Below are 23,454 nucleotides of genomic sequence, written 5' to 3'. Positions count from 1 at the left end.
CCCCTTCTAGGTATCTTCCCAAGAGTTAAAGATATCAGATTAGAGATACATGCATACTTGTTACAGCAGTGTAATTCATAATAGCTAAATCTTAGAAGGAGCCTATATGTCTACCAACAGATGAATGGATAAAGAAATATACACACAATGAAGTAACAATCTGCCATAAAGATAAACTTGAGTAATCTGTAGGAAAATGGATGCACCTTGAGACCATAATGTTAACTAAAATAAATCAGACACACAAGCTTAAATAATCGCATGGCTTCTCTTATGAGAAACTCACAATGCAAATAAAGAGCAAAATAAAAGACAGATAACAGGAAATAGGAAGATGGCTCTTTCTCAAATGGGAAGGGGATCAAGAGACTGGGGGAGCAAGGGAGGGAAAAAGGAAATTCAGATGTGCCAACTCCCCACAAGGGCTGTAAACATGTGCTGCAAGCATGTACTAATAAACAAAATAAAAAATAAATTGCAAAAACATAAAAGGAAAATGTGTATAAAAAATAGGTATTGCCCTACTGTGACCTTCTTTGTTCTTATATGTCTGTTTCTTCAGCTGCTTTTAAGAATTTTCTCTTGTTGCTGGCTTTAAGGACTTTGATATAGTTTTGTTCTTATTACTTGTGTTTTCAGTTCATTGAATTTCTCGGGTCTCATTTGTTTCCCTCTCTCAAGGTTCACTGCATAATGTCCAATATCTGATTAACTATTTCACATATTTTGTCTGTTTTGTTATTGTCCTTCTTTAATTTACAGTGGGAAAATAAGTTCAATCCTTATTATTCCATTTTTGGCCACAGGCAAAGCTTTCAGATCTCTTATTTATTGAATATAAAATTTTTATATGTTGTACTTAGCTTTTAAATCCATGACAAAAATGTTTCATCTATACACATAAAATTCATAAAATTAATTTGTTTATCCCACTTCTTTTAATATACATCATATGCATGTATAGAAAAGGCAGGAAAATATTAATAGATTTAAATACAACAGGTAGGCAAAGCACACTAATACTGTATTATGACTTCCAAACCTATTTGATAGTGACATATAAGAAAACTTGGTACAAGTTATAGAGCTTTGATAATCTGCTAGGAAAAGATTACATTAACATCTCTATATGCTTTAATACAAATGCATTCTTTAATGAGTATTGGGGAAAAGTAAAATCACTGGTTTTCATTTTCAGACAAAATTATTAGTATGTTCATACTTACTTAAGATTTTTACTATTTTCCATCACTTCGGAAAAACAAAGTTAGCAAGCTAAACTAGGGCTGTGTGTGTGTGTGTGTTTTTTTTTCTTTTCAAATTCTGGTAAATATTTTCAACTCAAAAGCCAAAATTGGGCAGCCGAGTTAAACAGATGATACACAGAGTTTAAATCTTAGGACAAGAGACATAACGTAAACATGTGAGCAGACCTCCTTATCCTACACCACTAAAAGTAGAGATCACAGCAGGTAGCTCTACATGTTCAACTATTGCCCAAGAAGCAAAAATTCTTTTCATAATGAACCTTTATAAATAATTTTATGGTAAAGTCAATAATTTTTAAAATCCACAACACACAAGGAATTAGAGAAAGTTTACACTACAAACCACAGAACAAAATAATCCATATTTTTCACTTGGGAAAAAAAGTGGCAATAATACTATAGTATTTTGCATCTAATATGAAATTTCCACTGATTGTATGCTGAGTCATGGTGAAGAAAACTTTGTAGTATAAATTTAAATGTTATTAATTCATAAAATTATCAGCAGATATATTAGCTCTCACAAAGTTAGGTAATAAATACCAAGCAGGAGTAGAGAGCTAGCAGAAGTACATTAGCATTAATGCAAAAGATATAGTTTATTTGTACAATTCAAAATTTCAAAAATTATCACATGTACAAGAAATAAATAGTCATACTTCATGTCATCAAGTTAATAAAATAATTACTAGCCAACTCTGTTTTATTTGTCAGTGGCTTTAAAAAAAATCAAATGCCATTTTAAAATTTCTTTCTGCACAAAAATAGAAAGCATATGAAAGTTTTAAATCTCAACTACACCCCAAAAATTTGTAAGGTAATTTGTCAATCAAATATGTATCAGTAAAAAAAGGTAATGAAAAAACAAACATTTTTTATGAAATTCTATTTTTATGAAATTTTATTTGCTCATGAAAAAGGGCACTTAGTGTATAAAGCTTTCAGAAAATAAAGACCCTGTGAATTTCCTTAAGGCAGATGAAATATTGCAGTATTTAATATAAAAATATAAATATTTTTGACAGAGAGGATGAAACAATGGTTGGTACAAAATCTCAACACCCTGAACCTGAAAAAGCATCCCGCAGAGGTCATGAACACAATACTGATTCTATGTAGTTCTGTGTTACCAGAAACTTCAAAAATTACTAAACATTAAGGTATTCACTGAAATTTCAAAAGTGGGCCCGTAGTCTTTTGTTTTCTTCTCGTAGTCTTTCTATTTCAGCCACTAAACCTTCATTCACTGAGTATCTCTCAAGCAAAGCGTGCATTTCATTCTAGAAGAAAACGGAAATGTTTTGTAAATGATTGGTATTTCACATTTACTTGGCACGCTGTTTTATATGCTTTCAGCTATCATTTCTCTCATGTTCATTTAACTAGCTGAATGGTATTTCTTGTATTTAACCACAAAAATCACTGGTAACATGGAGAAGATTTATATTCACAGATTTGGGGCATCTTTCCACTTACTGAAGGGGAAAAAAGCTGTAAAAAATAGCCTTAACTATTACAAGTTTTAAAAAAAAAAAAAGGTGACTACTTAAAATCTATTTTACGTATTAAATTTCTGAAAGTCTCTTCGTCTTAGCAGCTGTAATGACAAAAATGCATTGCCCTATAATGGACTGTTTCTAGATCCATGCCACTTCATATTCACTTAGAAGACAATCTGCCATACATACCAGTTGCATATGAAACTGTTTAATCATCTCCACTTGCAAATTCACAATGTCCTGGTGGCATGCTTCTCTAGGGAAAAATGTGGAACACTTATCAGAAGGATAAGACTTCAACAGATTCTAGATCATTCAAGAAACATTTCTTATGGTCAATTACTGGAGATTAATAATTATCACAAAAATAAAAGCACCAATGCATTTAGCCCTCATCTACTGTGTATGTGGCACTGTTTCTTATACTTCAAATGTTAAAACTCATTTAATCCTCACAATTAGGAGCTATTGTTTCCTCCATTTTGCCAACTAAGTCACTGAGCCAGTTATAACTTGTCCAAAGCCACCCAAGGGATGAATGGTGGAGTAGAGTGTAAACCCAAGCTGTCTACCTGTAGCTCTCCTATGGTACTGTATTTCTTTGGGTAGAAATAGTCATGAAAGAAACACACAGACTTAGAAGAAATAGAAAAAATTCATTAGATTACCAAGATCACTTGATTATCAGTGTTTAGCTACTAAAGAAAACATTTCCAGTAGAAATGTGGGTGGTTGTAACATGATTTACTCAATAAAATGCAATTAATTCATGCCTACAAAAGAACACATGAAAATTAGAAACAGTGGTCACTCATAACACAACTAAGGAGCTAGAACTTCATCAAGTCAGAGAAACTGGTATCCTATCTGATACAATCACTTAACTATTGGGGAGAAATCCCAGGAAGGAGTCATAATTCCCTGAATTTTGAGCAAAGAAATGCTTTCCTTAAAAAACTATATTTGAATAGTAGTACTTAATCTGCTTCTATTGTGCTTGTTTTGGGGCATTACAAAAGGTATCAAACTCTATGCAGTCCTAAATAGATTATATTGGAGAGATAACATACTTTCAAGTTCGTAGTCTATGTAATTCATTGGTTTATACTGGTATATCCATTTTCCTGTCAATTAATACTTGATTTTTCAAGTTTTTATTACTGATACGTTGTTATAAACAATTATGTATATAACTCTCAATCCACAAATGTCAATATCCACAGATATATCCAGTAATAAACCCAGGTGTACACTTGTTCAGTTTTATAAAATCATGCAAATTGTATTTCCAAGTATTGGTGAATAGTTCATCAACCATATAACAGTTCTTCTTGCTCCATATACTCACCAAGACTTGGTATTACCAGACTTTTCACAGTGTTTCCTACCTAGCAGGTATGAAATGGTATCTTACTGCATTTTCTGTTCTCTAATTATGGGATTGAACAGTTTTTCCTCATGATCATATATCATTCCTCTTCTAAGAAATGTCTTCAAATATTTTTCTTATTCATTTGTAAGGATCCCTTATATAATCTGATCTTCTGCTAGTGATATTAGTACTACAGATGTTTCTTATCCTTTGTTAATGACACCTCGGGATGAGAGTTCTTATCAATAACACTCAAATTTATTAACTTAATACTGCAGTCATATTACCAACCTATTTTTATGAGTAGTGCCTTTCCTTATTATTAATCATTTTTCTACTCTGAAATTATAAACTCTTAAACCACCTAAAATTTTGCCTCTCACACTGAAATTTTTAAAATATGGGATTGATTTTTTGAATAGTATGGAATAGAGATCTACATTTATTTTTACACAAATAATCACATACCACAATATACTGATTAGTCCATATTCTGCACACAGATCTGCAATGTTACCTTTGTCATTTTTCTTTCTAGACTGAGTCCTTTGTCTAATCTGACCACACTATGTCAACATAATACTACACTAATCTTACTTTAAAATTAAGCTTATCCATCTGATAAATAAGTCCTCCTTCAACCTTATTCTTCTCTAGAGTGACTCTTTCTTGGGCCTTTTTCTTCTATATATGTGTTTTGGAATCATTTCATCATCATCTTTTGAATAAATGAGTTGGTATTTTGATTGGCTTGTGAACTGACATCTTCATGATATCTTTACATTTATTTAAGTGTTAATGTTTTGTAATACATTTAAAAATTTTTTTCTACAAAAATCTTCAACATCTTCCGTTAGCTTTAATCTCAAGTACCTTATTTTTTTTCAACTACAAAGTATTTCTAAAAATTCCTTCTGCTTTGTTATGAAAAAAGCTGAATTCAAAACAGAAGTATCAGAAGGGCTGGGGTGTAGATCAGTGATAGACTGCCTGCCCAGCATGCATGAGGCTTTGGGTTCTATTCTCGGCATCAACCAATCAACCAATCAATGAGGGAAGGTATCAGAGAACAACCAATGTAGCTAGGACTTCAAGGGCCATGGTCTTGTAAAGAAGGAAAGTCTACTACTTAAGACCCATATTTACCTCCCTTTCCTTCTGCAATATGTGTTGTTTCCATAATAAGAAAAAAGAGGTAGCAGTGGCCTGGAGCTGGATCGAAAGTTTTATAGAGTTTTAAGGGCCAAGTGAAGCCTTTCACAACAGTTAAAAATCCAAAGAAACCTCAGCTATACAGTCTACATTTATTTCCCCCACAGGCCTCATTGAGGGCTTATGTAAAAAAAAAGCAAAACTTCAGGGACACACAGAGCAACAGGGCAGACTCCGCCCTCCAAGGCAAGATTCACAGAGCCTAGAGTTGGGCCGGGGAGAACTGAGAACAGCACTTTGAAAGCACTCTAGGGCCTCAGGGAGAAGGTGGCAGCCGCTCTTCACAGCTGAGGAACATCAGCTCAGAGTGAGTCCCTCAACACTGTCTCCGTTAGGCCCCTAATGATAGTGCTGCTGTGTACAACCTGTAAGACCAGGGGCAACAGAGATCCTCAACCGTTCTGGTACCCAGGCACAGAAAGCCAAAAAGAGATCAGAGTGTGAAAGAATCCACCTCTAGCAACCCAAAGAGTCAGCAGCTGGGCTGTAACGCAGAGAATTCAGTCACTGAAGCACTTGGGTCTCCAGGCTTGCTGAAGGGAAGGTCCTGAGCCCGCTGCCTTCCAATCATCCCAAACCAGTGAACAGACACCAAATGCTTGCTGAACACATAACAAACAGCAACACATTACTCACGTGACTAAAGATGCTAAAGACCCTCCACTACCTCAGTCCACCTTAACTACCTTGTCTGCATCTCTCGCCACAGTGCCTCCTGTGTAAAGTATTCCTAGAATTTACAATTGTGTCTGTTCATGTTGTTCCCACATACTTCTGTGTAAAATAAAACCTCCAGTTATACCCTTCTAAATCTGCCCCAGCAAATTGCTTCCTTTCTGTATTTCCAACATCATTTTGTTCACAATATAGTCGGCTGTCTCCAGACGTTCTATCATGTCATAAATATTTATGTATTCCTGAAAAACCTCATATTCTTTAAAAACAGTATGTGAACAGTATTTTAAAATAACAGCACTTAGAGAAAAAGGATTGAGGCTGACAACTCAAAACCTATCCAACTTTGTAACCAGGTCACTCACAGAAACAATTAAATCCTAATAAAAAATCTTAGCACAGTTAAAAAATAACTTGGTGAGTTTAACAGAAAAATATTGAATAAAGTACCTTAACCAAGTGATGGTTACTTAATGGAAGGAGATAGAATACAGAAGAAAGAACTGGGATTATCAAATTACAGAAGCATGAGGAAAATACCTCAAAATGGGGGGATATTCACAAATAAGTGATTCAAACACGGAGCTCACAGCTACAAGTAAAGACAAAGAGGAGACGGACATGGATGGAGTTAACGCATTCAGCTGTGTTAATACGCACTTTATTCTGGCTGTTCTTGCAAGAACAAACACAATTTCTCCATTATATTGTCAACTGCCCTATTTGCCAATCACAAGTGAACTAATTCACATTAAAAGAAGACACACAGCAGGACACACCATACCATCCTAAATAAATTATGTGGGTAGATGGCTCTTTCTGTATACTTAGTATCTTGTACACAAACTACTATTTATTGGAAATGCTTAATTTTTTCTAATAGAGAACTATTTTTAAAATAATTTAAACATTGAAAATAAATATGCATCAATGAAACCAGACACCTTCAATAATCTTGTTCATGATAATCCAAGACACTATAGGTTAGGTAAAAAAACAATTCTAATAATTTAAAAGTTTCCAAAATATTAAAATAATAAGTAAAAAACAGCATCCTAGAACACATTTTCTTATAATTCAGAAATCAAAGGAGGAAAAAATAAGGTTGGAAGCTGAATGTGGTGGTGCACGCCTATAATCTCAGTACTTGGAAGGCTGAGACAGAAAGCCAGCCTGCGCTACACAGTGAGCTCAAGGCCGGTGTGAACTACATAGTGAGGCCCTGTCTTCAAAAACAAAACAACAATAACAACAACAACAAAAAGACAAAGTGAGATTAGGGAAAAAATTTTTATGTTAAGTATTATATTCTGATGCATATTTTGAAATTATGATTATTTTTAAAAATACCTTCCTCTACAATGCACACATGGCGTATTTAATAGGTGATCTATAAACACCACACATAAGAACTACATTTGAGTTTACAAGATTCTGTTGATGATTTTAAAAAACCCACAATAGTAACCTCTATGTCACACTTCCCTGTGAAGTCACTTGATAACTGCTCTAGATAAATGTGTCTTTTTCTAGCTGATGGTCAATAAATGCAGTGTAATCAGACTGAAAGAACTCATCATGTTTTCTATGGCTTTATGGTTACCAGAATTATTTATACAGTTACTCTCATCTAATAAAACAACAAAAATGTGAGGTCAACATGGAAAGAGTAATTTCTAGAGAGAAGGTGAGCTAGTGCCAGCGCCCAGGAGGAGGCTCTCCCACCACCATTCCATGTTCCTAGGGCAGAGCAGGTGAGCCAGTCCGAGCGCCCGGGAGGAGGCTCCCCAACTGCCATTCCACACTCCTAGGGTAGAGAAGGTGAGACATGTAGGTTCCAGAAGCAACTCCCCACCCCGCCGTGGAAATGAGAAGACATATAAACAAGCCTCAAAACCAGATTTCCAGATCACCTACAGCAACCCCAAAGGAAAGCGAGATGGAACAATCTGATACTCAAACACCTTCACTCCCTGAACTGGCAACAACAGAGGATCTGGGAAAAATGAAATCAGAAATAATTTCTTAGACAACAGCAAAGATTGTGCTCATAGCACAAGACATGATTAATAAATCTAGAGAGGACACAGATAAAAACATAGAGGATCTGAGGAACATGATGGAATCCCAACATAGGAAACAAATGGAATCCATAAAACAGATGCAAACAGATTTCCAGGAGATTAAAAACTCCATCGAAAGTCTACACAGCAGAAAGAACCAATGCGAGGACAGAATTTCAGATATAGAAGATAAGATTGCAATTAGTGACCAGGAAAAGAAAAACTGCTTTAAAATTGTAAGGGAACATGAGAAATCAATCCAGCAGCTGCTAGATGATGCAAAGAAGAATAACATAAGACTGATTGGAGTCAATGAGGAAAGAGGAGAGAATGCAGATGACATAAAAAAACTGTTCACAGAAGTGATGGCAGAAAACTTCCCAAGCAAGGGAAAAGAACCTGACATACAGATAAGTGAGGCATATAGGAACTCCAGCTAGCCTTGATCAAAAAAAATTTACACATAGGCATGTAACAGTTAGGATTCCAGAAACCCAACAGAAGGACAAAATTCTACAAGCAGGGAGAGAAAAGAAACAAATCACATACAAAGGAAAGCCCATCAGAATTACAGCAGACCTCTCTATGCAAACCCTCAATGCAAGAAGAGCTTGGAGTGATGTATTGCAAGCCCTAAAGGAAAACAGCCTCCAATCCAGATTGATGTACCCTGAAAAACTATCTTTCAAAATTGATAGAGAAATAAGATACTTTCATGATGCAAAGCACCTTAGGAACTTCATGAATACCAAACCAGCACGCCAAAAAATTTTAGACAATATTCTAGGAAAAGACAATGAGGATCACAACCCCAGGAAGCCCAGCAGAATGAATCCACTGGGTGTGACAAATTAAACGCAAAGGGGGAGATTCCAACAAAAAGAAAAAGTCATGACAAGGCTTTTAAAACTTTTAACTTCCTCTCCCTAATGAGTGTATAATTCAATCCTGTTATTGTACTGATTAGCATTTTTCTGATTATAGTTCCTTGTGCTGTACTGGCTATTTATCATCTTATGTCTACTTTTTAATTGGGTTGTCTATTAATGAGCTGTAAGAGTTCTTTATATATTCTGGTCATAGGTTATATGCATTGTAAATATGGTCTGTTTAAGGACTGCTTTTCATTTTAATGATGTCATTTAAAGTTCTAAATTTTGATGGACTCTCATTTATCAATTTTTTTCTTTTATACATCATGTTTTTTGTATCCTAGGAAGTTCTTGCCTACCCTAAATTCATAAACATTTTCCCTTATAATTCCTTCTTAAAGTTTTATACTTTTAGGCTTTCATATTTAGGTTCATAGATCCTTTCAAGTTATTATGTATGGAAATAAAGGGTTGAGGTTAATTTTTTATATATGGATACCAGGTGTTCTAGTGCCATTTGCTGAAAACACTATCTCTTCCTCTGCTCTTAAAGTGAGTGTATATTTTATAAAATGTTAATGTTAAAAAAATCTTTCAAAACTCAGTGCACTATATATGTGTGGTTCTATTTCTAGATTCTCTGTTTTATTCCAATGATCTATATGTCTTTCCTTACACCAACACTGCCTTGATTACTGTAGCTTTAGAAGTCTTAAAATTAGGTACTAAACATCCTCCAACACTGGTCTTTTTTTTTCTTTTTACTTTTCTAGGTCCTTTGTACTCCTACATAACTTTTAAATTTCAATATCCAATTCTTCATTTATAGCAAGTATACACAGACCTGAATTTTTATATATACCTTGTGTTTTCTAATCCTGCTAAATTCAAATACAAGTTCTAGGGGTTCCTAGAGATTTCTTAGTATTTTCTCTGTAGATGATCATTTCATCCACATATAAAGATTTTGCTTCTACCTTGCCAATCCTATCCTAATTGTGTCATTTTATTACCAGACTATTTTGGTTTGGGCCTACATTTCAAAGTTTAATGGACAGATGAAGAGTAGGCAAATCTGCCCTTGTTCCCCACCTTAAGGAGAAGGCACTGTATCTTCTCCATTTATATAAGGTGTTCTCACTGGAAGTATGGAGTACACGTCTTTAATCTGTTGAGAAGGTTCTGTTCTACTTCTAGTCTCCTGATAGCTTTTACCATGAACAGCTATGGCATTTAGTCCAATACTTTTTCTCCAACTAGTGACAGGATCATATGGCTTTTTCCTTTCCTCTGTTAAAATGATGGCTTTTGGTGGTGTATCTTCCAATGCTGAACCAACACTGCTATCCCTATAATAAAACCACTTTCTACATACTGCCAGATCTGACTTCTTAATAGTTTGTTTTGTTAAACAAATTTCTATCTATGTTCATACTTTTTTCTTCTATTATCTTCATCCAGTTTTAGGATTAGCACAATGTTGGTTTCCTAAAATGAGGGAAGAAGTGTTCCTTTTTTCCTCTGCTTTAATTGTTTGATATAATTTATCAGTTAAAATGTATATGAGCCTGTTGTCATATAGGTAGGTTTTCAAGCTAGGAATATACTTTCTTTAACAGGTGCTATTCAAATTTTATATTTCCTCCAGAGTTAGTTTCATTAATTTGTCTTCCAAGGTACTTCTTAGAAGTTGTCAAATTTATTTCAAAAAAGATTTTTCAAATATGCTTTCTATATCCTTTTAAATTCTGTAAAATCTGTGGTAATGTCTCCTAGGTCTTGATGTTTTAATTTAAAAAATGTATAATTGATATTGGGTAATAGGAAGTAAAGGTCTAAAGGAGCAGGGAAAGTGGGAGGGGTAGGGGAAAGGAAAGAAGGGAAAAGAAAAAATATGAGAAAAGGAAAAAAATGGAAACAAAAATCTTTGCAAATAGGGAAGGGAGGGCAGGGGAAGTGGAAAAAAAAATAAGAACCAAGATATTCATGTAAAGGTACAAGAGCCCAATGATGTATGTAAATGTATTTTATACCTAAAATGTACCAATAAACTTAATGGGGGGGGGGGGGATAAAGAAAGAAAGAAAAGAAAAAAAAAAAAGAAAGAGTAATTTCTTAATTACTACCTGAAGTCATCCAATGTCTCCTGTATCATGTTCTGAATAAAGCGGATTTGAACAGATGTCAATGGTGCATTTGGCCGATTGTTTCCAATCGTATCGACTATTTTTTCTGAGAGGGAACTGGCAACTCCAGTAGTCACAGAGGATGCTATCTTTGGAGCTAAAAGAATGGAGAAAATATTAATAGTCAACTTGGACTGGGAGACATCAAACATTTCTAAATAAGATTTGGCATGAGGAAACTTGAAAAACTGGCAAAGAACAGGGTTCCTGTGACATTTAGAAAAATCCACTGTCTGGAATACAAATTTTAGAATCTTTTATGGCATTATTTCTAATAGTCATTTATCTATATATATAAACTGCCAACTCTCTAATGTAGTAACATATGACAGAGGGATTAATCTTGAAGAATCTCTAAACCATTTCTTCTTATAAAAGATGAATGTGACAAGCTGTACCACAAACCAGATAAACCAAGACTATTAAAAACAAATGGAATATAGGAGTAAAGTAGTGCTACAGCCAAAGCCCTAGAGTTTAAGCTAATGCAATACATCCATAGAAACCTTAAAGTAAAATATAGATACCCATAAAAAGAGATGCTTCTCTATGAAGAGTTTCTTTGTATAGACGATCTTAAAGGTGAACCTAATAGGCCTTTAAATGCATCAAGTTTTTATGAGTCTATGGCATAAATTCTAAGGGTAAGACTTTAATATGAAAAAGGGAAAAAAAATTTACAATTTCAAATAATTAATCATTCCTTTTCAAATAACCCTACAATATAATTCTATACATTCCATATTAAATCAAAGCCTTACATATTTGACTGAAAATGAAATTCCCACCAAATGAGGAACAAATCAATGTTGCCGGACTCAACCATCATACACATTTCATTGCCTTCCAGTAAGAAAGTAACACTATAAAAATGTCCATAAACTTTAAACTCCTAGGACTGTTTTTTAAGTCTACGATCATTCTATCCTTTCCAAGTTAAACAACAGGAATGTCATTCAACTTAACACCAGCAAACATCAGGAAGCTTTATGAACTTACTTGGAGTTGAGGATCCATTTACTGGGGGTTCATATATCAACTGGGCATCAGTTTCTTTCTCTGGCTTTTCAAATTTCTCAAGATTTCTTGTTTGGTTAGAGGATGGAGAGGTATTCAGATTCCCAGTTTCAGCACCAGAGGAGATCAACTTTGCAAACTTCACATTTAAAGTAGACAATTATTTTAATTTAAAATTTGTTTTACCCATATCACTTCTAAAAGTCTATGTACTTTCCACTTTTTTTGCAGTAGGTAGGACCAGGGAAGTGAAGGAAGAATAGGAAAAGATTTCAAAGAAGTACAATAGATATTAGGTCTAACAGCACAATAAGTCTACTAATTAAAAAGAGTCAACAATAACATGAGGAGGAAAAGCTAATTTTCTGAGCATCTGCTGTTGAATATAATTTAAAATTCAAATCACTGGCAAAAAAGAAATAATAATAACAATAATAAAAAGAAAATTCCCAAGCTTTCATGTGGTAAACTAGACAGAAATATTTGAAAAATAAATCAAAAGACATTTTCGTACTTCCTGCATGATAATCTTTTCAATATTACTCTAAATAGGAGATATGAAAATACATATTACACACCTAATAGATTTGCTCTTCCTATAATATCTGACCATTTTGAACCCCTACATAAGCAATTACGTTCTATATTGGATACTGTGTTTTTAGCAGAAGTATTAATGATGAACTCCATTCTCAGCAGAATCAAATCTGCACTGCCTTAGAGTAAATGACTTGATTGCCAACTTGACGCTTAATGCTGCAAAGAAAATGTATTTTAAAAGAATTAAGCTATGAAATGTTCTTACACAGACAGATATCCTAGAAAAAAACAGTCAAGTTTACAACTGCTGATAGCCTCAATATATCCAAAGACAGATTTCAAAAGTGTCCTTTAGTTATTAAAATGTTACATCACAGACTGGAGGCAAAGCTCAGTGATGCAGCATGTCCTTGGCATACATGAGACCCTGGCTTCCAACGCCAGCAGACTCTCACCACACACACAAAAAAGGTGACATTAAGACTGAAGAGTCTTTTCTACCTAGAAAGTGAATATAGAGCACTGTCAATAATTAGGATACATCCCCTGGCAGCAGGCTGCTTTCAACTGACAGACATGAAAGGTGAGTTCAGTATCATTTACATGTAGATACCTGTTTTAAGGAGTCTTTAGGTTCCTGTTTTCCCAGATATGTTTTCTTAGACTCAGCTGTCAGATCATGATTTTCATTTTCTTCTTTCCCTGGAGATCCCATAAAGACATTAAGAGGACTAGAATGAAAAATTGGAGTACTTGAATTTACTGGATTTTTCCTTGGAGGAAACACTGAGCTCAACTGTGGGAGAAAATCAAAGCCTGAAAAAGAAGGAAAGATTACATTTGCACATGATGTCCCATTTGCACATGGATATTTTAGCGAGGCACTTAACCTGCTAGGTAGACTAATACAGCAGAAGACATGAGATTTCAATTCAGAGAACTAGGTTCTCAAATATACCCTTTAACTAATGTGTATGCTTGGGCACATCTTTGAAACTCCTAAAACTCCATATTCTGATCTACAAATGTGGATGATGATATCCCATCTCTTACAGTGGCAAGGCTCAAAAGAATATGTAAAAATACTTTGAAAACTGAAAAAACACATTGAATGTGTTAGTATTAGTTTTTCCGTAACTATTAGTTTGGTTCATCTCTAAAGACAGCCTCTAAGATGGCTCCTACTGATCCCTGCCTTCTCAATACACATCACCACCTTTGTGTGTTCTCTCTTCCCTTTGAGTATCAATCACACCTAGAAATTCCCTTCTAACAAAGAGAAAATGAAAAAAGTGGTGGGATGTGACTTTCAAGGCTAGGTTACAAGCATACTGTGGCTTCTACTTTGGGGTCCTTTCTCACTCTTTTGAATGTAGCTCTGGCCAATACATTGAATGAAATATCAATGATGATCTGCAGCCAAAGGTGTCCAGCCAAGCCATCCTCATATTCTTACGGCACAGAAATAATTACACGATAAATGTTTACTCTCCCTTTTAAGCCTCAAATTGTTGGTATCATTTGTTACACAGCAATAGATAACACAATACCACTTGTAATTTTCTTAAAAATACTCCCAAGTAGTTCTTACCATCTCCTTTGGCTACAGTCTCATCACTTCCCTTGTTAACTACAGCATCTAGAATAAAATAAGAAAATCACATTTTAAAATAGTCAAAAATAAGTCACAGCAACTGAAGTTTTCTACTTTCTCTAAAGAGTTCTGAGACTAGTAACTTTAAGAAGAAATATATGAGGGAGGTTAAAGGTTAAAGCTAGAACTCTTTAAGCTTCCATTTTCGATCTTTTAGCTTCATGCATAGCGGCAAAGATGAAAACAGTATTCTGTGGTGCAGTTGCTTAATGAGTCACCCAAGTACAGAACAAGCCATGAAACAGATCTAGAGATCTGCAGTTCAGTTTCAGTTTTGCCTACTGCATTTAATTCTTTCTCACCATGGGCAAGCCTCTAGTGCAACTACACTTCAGTTTCTGCATCTTTAGAATGGGGATAATGCCTTGATCATCTCAAAAGTTTTGAGGATCAATTGAAACAAGATAAAAATATTTTGCAAGCAATATGGTGTTATAAAAATATGGTTTTATATTTTTCAATACTATAAATTCATTTACCAGTACATGAACAAATACTGCTTATGTCAATTTTAATGGATTAATAAAAACATGAGCAAAACTCATGAACTCATCTGCCAAATGTCATCATATTCTTAGAAACATCATCTACTTGTACTACCTGATTTGTACACTGCATGCCGACGCACATACATTTTAGAAAGTATTAGTTTCTACTTAAGAAAGAAGTATTTTTATTTAAAGATGAAGAATTTGAGGCATGAAGAGATCATGGCTTTTACTAAAATAGTTACATCTTTGAAATTAAAAGACAAATTCCATGACAATGAAAATTAGCATTATTTTCAGAATTCATGTTTTTCCTTACTAATAACATAAAACCCTGATGGAAGGCCAAAGCCTCAAATTCTAATCACATTTTACAAAAACAACAAAACTAATTTATTTCACTTAAAAACTATTACAGAAGATAAAATGTGTAACTCTGACAGTTTCAAAGAGCCCCTTCGTCCATCCTCCAATGCCAAAGTTCTGCCGGGGAAGGAGAACAGGAGGTTGTGGCTCAGGGTCCACCCCACACCTTCCTGTCTTCTGCCCACCACTCCCTCCTCCCCACTCATGCCCTTCCTTGCACTATCCTTACTATGCAGCTCACCTCCTTCGCTAGATGGCAGACAGGGGAGTCTGACCTGGAAATTTAAGCAGATTATTTTTAGGCCCAATAAGGCAGAAGACAAATATCCTGGACTATTGCCCTTTATTTATTCCTTCTGATTATGAAATGTAAAAAACTTGGGAAAGACAACTGTAAAGTAAAAATATTGCATAAAATCATGAGTTGACACACCAATTTTAAGATCCTGCCACTGGTGACACTCAGATTTTCTCTAGATTTTCACAATTATAAATAGAACAGTAAACACACAAATCTTTGCAGGCTTCTCTGAATATTTTCTGGGATAAATTTGTAGAAACAGAATTGCCAGGCCAATAAGTATAAACAATTTAATTGTCAAATTATCCTCTAGTTATTTACCCATCTTACTGATAATATTGCTATTAGCCATAAGACTATTCCATTAACGTATAAGTATCACAACCAAAAAAAGGACAGCTAAACAATGTCCTAGCTCACAGACTGTGAAAGATGATATATATTATGTCCACTGATCAAGCTGCCAGAAACGTCTTTTAATATTAACATTTATATTACACTGTGGGTGTGGGTGGTATAGACAGACGGACAGACAGTACTTTCACACATAATGGAAAAGATGAGACAATCTATCTCCTAGCCATATACTCCATGAAGACATGTAATAAATGGTAATTCAACACTAAGAATCTTACATGTTTGAAGTCAAGATGCTATTTTTTGCATATCAAAATATCCAAGATTTTGGAGGGATTTATTTACAAGTAGATGAAAGCAAAGCTTCCTTTAAGAAATCTGTAGAGTCTAGGGATGGAGCTCAGTGACAGCAAGCTTGTTATGGCATCATCAAGGGCCTGGGTTTGAATCCCAGCACCACAATAAAAGAAATTTTTGTGAAAATTAAAACACTAAGATGAAAATTATCTGCATTAGTTATCACAGAAAATTATAGTATTTTTTAGAATTATAACATTTGAAATATTAAGAGTAAAAGATACCACCGAGGAACTGAGAAAATCAGCAATTTACCATGAATCAAGTTAGACTGAAGCTATTAGCCACATCTTTTAGCCAGAATGAAAACGTAATAACCACCAAGAGAACAAGATCCATTGATCTGAACACACTTACCATCTCTGACAGGTGAGAACATGTCACCTAAACTACTTTTTCCTGTGTCATCAAAGCTGGAGAAATCCTGATTTCTTCCACTGTCTGTTTCCTTGGACAAAATATCTGTGTTTATGCTTCGAGGCAAACCTTAGAAGAATTTGATATAAAAATCAGTGTTACTGTATCTTAATAAATGTTACCCTCAGAAGCTACATTGTAAAAATTGACCCACTGGGCCAGGGATTTAGCCCAGTGGTTCCATCGCCTGCCTCGCAAGCTGAAGGACCCGAGTTCAATCCCCGGTACCAAAAAAAAAAAAAAATCGACCCATTATCACATTGCTGGAACTTTATAACTCTGGGCATCACAAAAAGGAACCAACTATGACAACCATTCATCTAACTAACACTTTCAGGGAATGAAGGGCTCCTCAAAGCCAAAGAGCTTATTTGTTCATACTGCAACATCTTATTTTAGCTATTCTGAAAAGGAAATTTTCTAAAACAATTTACGTATTCTTCTGCCCTCTTAAAGTATACTGAACATAACTTACTGTCATTATTAACTCATGGTCATCTAGAAATGATGACGGGGCCCTCCTAGCATACACACAATGCGCCTAACACACAGCGGAACTCAATACTAGTTCCCCATTTCTCAGCTAATGGGTCTCTTTCTCCCCATTCTCTCTTTCCCTAACAGCACTACTGATTACAAATGACTTCACTAACTTTTGCAGAGTATCAAGAGTAAGGAAACCAGAACGTCAGACTCAAGAAGACACAGCAGACAATTAAAAAGGCTGCAGCATCTGTTTCCTCTGGCAGCAGGTAACATATGGCTTTAGGGCAGGGACTTTCTAGGAACCCTACAGCCTTTGTAGCTTCTTGCTTGTTTCTGGGTTAAAGAATGAATTCTTGAGATTTAAGAGCATAGATGAAAATCTGCTTCTAGATTGGTAACATGTTACTGTATTACATTTTTAAAAGTGTTTTATTAGGCATCTTCAGCTCAAATGAAAACCATAAAGCCTGGGATGAAAACAAAGGAGAGACAGTACAATGCATATCCAAAACCACCCAAGCCTGGTTAATGAAATAAACTTCCCTAGTAACATAAAAATATCATTTGTACATCACAATAAGAGACATGTTCACATCATGAGTTAAACTGTTATAAAGAGGAAATTTCCTTTCCTTTTCTCTAGGTTCTTTAAAGTGTTTGAATGCCTAACTCTAGCCTCTGCAACTTTACAAAATAGCAGTTTGACATCAGCTAAAATAGTGCTAAGATCTTATTTTTTAACCTCTTAATGGCTCTGTTTCCTACTAAAAATGAACACCAGTAATAAGTTGTAGAGGTTCTTTTCAATAATTAAATAAGGATACCTTCAGTAGAAGCAACAAGTCTTTTTCAAACTCGAGCTTTGCACAAAGCTTATAGTAACAATGGCGATGATGACAATCATGATGACAATGATTTTATCAACAAAATCATTTACTGAGTGTCTATCATGTGGCAGGCATTTTCTTTGGTTTTTCACAATAATCCCCAAACTTAAATACTACCTCGGTGTATGAAGGGAAAACAATGAGACTCAAAAATCACTGCCTAAAGCTGTCCTAGTAGGAAGTGACAGACCTGAAGATCAAGTGTTAACTACTCTCAAAATTTCTGTGGAAAAAGTACACCTGTGTATTCAAGAGCAAGAGAGAAAACGATGAAGCTAATGAAGCCAAACTCGAAGTGGTGAATCTGCTAAAGGGTAAAGCTCAGGAGATGTCTGTGCTGTACTATTCTTAACACTTGTCTGTAAGATGGCAATTATTTCAAAATAAAATTAATAAAAATCCCTATATGTGGGGGTAGAACACTCATTTTGCCAGAAATTTTGGTAATTTGCCAAGAATTATCACTACTCAGTGACCAAGCAGACGCAAGTCTTTCATTTCCTAATAGCGTCATCCTTAAGCAAGAAACTGCTTATAAAAGACTAAACAAGTAGCAGTGAGACTTTACATAAGCGAGAAAAATTGTATTTTAAAAATTATGAATAAATTAATAAATTATAAAAAGTTTTGAAAATAATGGCAATTTTCAACACATAGTTAATTCAACATTTTGGCAGATATTATTCAAGGTAATAGTTCAAAAAGAATTTCTTTTAGGTAAGTAACAATAGTAGCTGTCTCCAAGAGTTCTTAAATAAGGATTTAACTATGATACTTGTATTTTTCTGTATTATATTTATTCTATAAGGTGATAGAGATATTCACAGGAAAGTGATAATGAATATACCTTATTATTTTAAAAATCCATTCTGTATTACTGTGGTCAGAAAACTAAAGCTCTGCTGCTACTTGGAAACAGTCATTTATACTGAGAGGATATTAACATATTTTTGTGCATGTACTTGTCCCGACATATATATTTCCACTGAGCACAATCCTTTGAAAAACATTGGTATACCATGTAGACTTAAAAACTCTGCTGCAAACTGACAGTATAGGATAACTTCTTAAAATCCAAACAGAAATATCTTTAAGAATTTATAGCATATGATCTTTACTTTGGTTAAATTTGCATAGTAAATGTGGTGAAATACATGATTATATTATACCTTCACATAGTCTAAATGAATTCTTGTTTCAGAACTGTTTCATTAGTATGATTATCATAATGGTAAAAAAGGTAAAACATTTTCATTTATCTTTATTTAACAAACCATATTCTGCTTAACATGTGCCTGGTACTCTTCAGCACTTAAAAATGTTCATTATATCACCATACTTTTCACTCTAAGATATGAAATTAATAACTTCTTTTACCATGAACTCAAATCATAATGACAGCATCAAAGTTTCCTGTTCTGTACCAACAACACAATGGAAAGTCACGGAGACTGTAGTAGTATTAAAGATGAGTGATTTCTGAGCAGGCACGATTCCATATTTAAGATAATCACTATTTCTCACAGAAGAAGTTCATCTGAGGGCTAAATGTACCTCCATGGTAGAGAACTTGCCTGGAACGTTTGAAGCCCTTGGTTTGATTCCCAGCATCAAAAATGAAACAAAAAATACACAAAGCCAGGTGTGATGGCTGTAATCCCAGCACTCCGGGAAGCTGAGGCAGGAGGATCATAAATCTGAGCCTAGCCTGGACAACTTAGTGACTTGGCGAGACACTGTCTCAAAAGAAAAAAGAAAAAGTCTCTGGGGATGTAGCTCAGTGTCAAGCCCCTGGGTTAAAACCCCAGTAGCGGAAAAAAAAAAAAAAAGAACCACCAACAGAAGTTCATCAGAATAGAGAGAAAAAGAGCATTTCGTGAACTTCTCAAAAATGTGTAATTTGAGCTCTAAGTTCTAAAGTAATTGCTAATTATAACTATTTGGGAAGGAAAAAACCTCCAAACACTAGAGAAGTAACATTTACCTGCTTTGTCCTGAGCAGTAACACCTCCTTTTGCAGCAGCTGTTGTCAGGGGCTGCGACAGAACTGTGACTATGGGGGCGGGGGCTGCTTCTCTGGCGACTGTGGAATTCTGCACCCCTCCCCCAGGGGCGCTCACGTTAGCAGCCCGTTTGTTCACTGCTGCGGCCTTATTTGAGCAGCCTTTATTTAAACTTGACTGAAAAGAAATGGAACATTCAAAAGCTCAGGTTACTAGTGTTTCATATTATACATCAATATTTTATAAATTCCCTGTGAAAATGTACTGTTCCCTCACAAATCTTAAGTTTGCGTGTGGAGCTGAGTTTCCTTCTGTACCAAAACAAGCTTTTAAAATACTTTTGGAGAGATACAGAGAACTAAGTACCCAAAAACTTTTAAAACTAAGAATCAAATAGCTTTATAGTAAAATCATTTAAAATGCTATCATATAAAGATTGTGAAATAATACTACACTTTAACTGACAAAACACAATTTTCACATTTTGAACTGAAGTTTTTTTTGTAAAATCAAAAATGCTGAAAAGACAGTATCTCACCTTAGTAAGAGCAGTGGAGCACTGAAACGCTATACACTGCACAGATGTCTTGTGAGCACTGACGGTTTTAACTGGCGATTTCAACATCCTTAAATCATACTGATATATTTTCCCACGGGAAGAGCCAATAGCCAAAGTGGCTCCATCAGGCATGAAATCAACTGCAGTCAGAGGAGTATCGGTCACTAAAGTTTTCACTAGCCTTTGGGGAAGGGAACAGAGTATATGCAGATATGTCTGTATATCCAGGCATGGAAGCTTATATGAAATAATATTTAACAACCAAATTATTCAGCATTGGGCAAATAGCATGTACACCCCAAATACTTCTGTCAAGTAGAATTTCAGACTCTTAGACACAGTTCTAATAAAATAATAGGTAAAGAACGGCAGAACAGCATGTACGAAAATACCACACTGATACCCAATATTTTGTAAAATAATAAGCACTAATAAGATATATTTAAAATAATAAAAATTTGAAAAAAAAGAACCGCTGAACACTGCATCTTATTCACTGTTCACTTCCAATCGGTACAGTCTACATCTTCCAGAACTGCACCTATTTCTCTGAATAATTACTGCTTTGGCAGTGCATGTGACTTACTCTTGCGTGTTGCCCCACAAATCAAAGTTCTAGCCTCAGGGCTGAGGAGGCTCTAAGTATCCACTTTCCACTTACTGACCTGCTTAGGTCTCAAGAGGACCATGACCTTTCACAGGGCAGCAGCTGCTACTCTGTTCAGACCACAGAGCTAAGAGGAACAGAGTCCATGAGTTCGAGCTCACGCAGGAGAATGTAAACTGATCTGATTGGAAGCTGAGCACGTTACTGCTATGTCTGCTACAAGTGAAGAATGGCGTATACATAGGGCTCTCAGCAAAGTATTTCAAAAGAGGACAGTGACATTGAGAACAGAAAGAATCCTAGCATCATAACAAGGCCTGGCAGTCCCCATTCCTCTCTAATGGCAATATTAACATCCTACATGATCTTTAGATTTTTAGATGTCTTGAAAGCAACTGTAGCACTCCTGCAGCTGGTTTTTGTGGGGGTCTGCAGGGGTGGGCAGTAATCAAGCAGATCTGTACCTGAAAGACAGGCACAAGGGGCACACACGGAAGAGTATGTACCCAACTGGGGGCAATTTCATCCCTGGGGATATCTGGCAATTTCTAGGCAGTTTCGGCTGTCACAACTCAGGGAATTTTATTGAGATTTAGTGGGCGGAGGCCAGGGATGCTGCTAAATACCCAACAAGGCCCAAGACAGCAACCTATAACAAAGAACTGTCTGTATGCCTAAAATGGCAACAGTTCAAAACTTTGCTCCAGAAAATGAATGTTAAGGCAAATTAATCATACAGCTTTAAAATACATTTAGTTATATTTTGAAGAAGTATGTTAAAATAAAGATGTGAAATCATTAAGATGGGATCCCTAACACTCACTTTCCAGAAATATCCACTCCCCTATCTATTTGCTCTGCATGAGAAGAAAAAAAGAAAATTCAATTTCAACTAGATCATCAAGTATACAAACATTACATCTCCTGGACATTAATCAGAAGTCTATCTGAGTGACATATACCATACGTCTGTTAATATTTTACTAATCACTTGTTACTAAATTGAGAAACGAGTGCCTCACACTTACTTCTTACACGAAGTGTCATAGAGGAGGATTCTTTTATCCAAGCCTATGGTTACAAACAGCAATTCATTGACAGGAGAAAAGGAGATGCCTGAAGCTGGGGCCTTATGTGTACTGCCGAAGTTATGGTACGGGCTCTGACTATTCACATCCCAGAGAGTTACCAGTCCATTATCTGAAACACTGCCCAACAGCGATTTCTTATACACTGAGTACTTCAGATGCCGAATAGACTAGAAAATAAAAGAATAAATCTTATGTAATTATGTAAACTATAACTCAACTACACTATTCACATGAGGGTTAGGATTTTTTCTGGTTTAAAGAGCGACAGATTTCAATCACTACTACCATAATATTATTTGGTGGATTATAAGATGACCTTGAAACGTACAAATATTCCATTGAATATGTTTAGGATTTTATCATGTCAGAGTATAGCATCCTCAATCTCCCCTTTTTCAAAAGAAAACTACAATCCATACATTGAGATTACCTACATTAATCCATCCGGGCTGGAAGATCCCCCATACATACAGAAACCAGTAACACTCAAATAATGAACAAGTGTAGGAAAACACTGGGAAATAATAATAAAAATAATTATTTCATATTTTTTCTATATTAGATTTTTTCTATTTTAGATATGTGGATACATTTGTCTGAATCTGAGTATGTGACGAGCTGGTGGTGATTTAACACCCTAGGACATGAAAGCACAAAGGAAGGCCTGGCAGCACCCGGACTGCCACTGAGCTAGACCCCCTCTCACAAGTACCAGGCTGCAGGCAGGCGGCCTTCCCGAGGGCAAGAAGATGATCGCCCTCCTAGTTTCAGCTGCCCAGTAAACAGGTCCAGCTTCAGTGAACAGATCTTGGGCAAGAACTGGCTGAATTTTACCTACTTTTACAAAACTAGATAAATTAGATGAAATGCTCAAACAGAATTAAAATAAAACACAACAGGATCACAGAACTGGTAGATTCTCAAAGTTCATAAAGTACAACTCCATGTTAACCACAGCGGGAATGTTCCCAAAACATTCTTGAAATAACTTTAATAAAACTTCACAAATAAAATTCCAGATATTGCTTCAAGTTCTTGGGACCACCATGGTAACACATTAGGAAAAAAGGAAAGGCTAAAGGTAATCATAAGCGCTCCTCTCAGATAAACCTGGCTACAAGTGGAGGCTCAACTAAACTCTTTATGATTCAGGTAAACACTTAAAACTCTCCAAACC

General features: G+C 35.3%; 1 protein-coding gene across 4 annotated transcripts in view; it reads right to left on the bottom strand.

Annotated features, from left to right (window-relative positions):
* Positions 1-1,130: 1,130 nt before the first annotated feature.
* The window catches only part of Nedd1 (NEDD1 gamma-tubulin ring complex targeting factor), a 45,607-nt gene continuing 23,283 nt past the window's right edge, over positions 1,131-23,454 (bottom strand). For 3 of the 4 annotated variants that reach the window (XM_004844898.3, XM_087192641.1, XM_087192640.1), the window contains 10 exons: positions 22,215-22,444; positions 20,559-20,760; positions 20,002-20,197; positions 16,585-16,713; positions 14,296-14,343; positions 13,318-13,520; positions 12,147-12,303; positions 11,088-11,244; positions 2,957-3,023; positions 1,131-2,548 (listed from right to left, as the gene is read on the bottom strand). In XM_004844898.3, coding sequence (XP_004844955.2) covers positions 2,444-2,548; positions 2,957-3,023; positions 11,088-11,244; positions 12,147-12,303; positions 13,318-13,520; positions 14,296-14,343; positions 16,585-16,713; positions 20,002-20,197; positions 20,559-20,760; positions 22,215-22,444 — 1,494 coding nt within the window. In that variant the 3' untranslated portion in view covers positions 1,131-2,443. The remainder of the gene's footprint in view (positions 2,549-2,956; positions 3,024-11,087; positions 11,245-12,146; positions 12,304-13,317; positions 13,521-14,295; positions 14,344-16,584; positions 16,714-20,001; positions 20,198-20,558; positions 20,761-22,214; positions 22,445-23,454) is intronic. The other variant, XM_004844899.4, reaches the window with a different exon arrangement.

This window comes from Heterocephalus glaber, unplaced genomic scaffold (genome assembly GCF_053883595.1).
Source record: "Heterocephalus glaber isolate CG9 unplaced genomic scaffold, H.glaber_assembly_v1.0 deba00001572, whole genome shotgun sequence".
Taxonomy (NCBI): Eukaryota; Metazoa; Chordata; class Mammalia; order Rodentia; family Bathyergidae; genus Heterocephalus; species Heterocephalus glaber.
The sequence above is the reverse complement of the archived record's forward strand: the minus strand, read 5'-3'. Positions and strand labels throughout refer to the sequence as shown.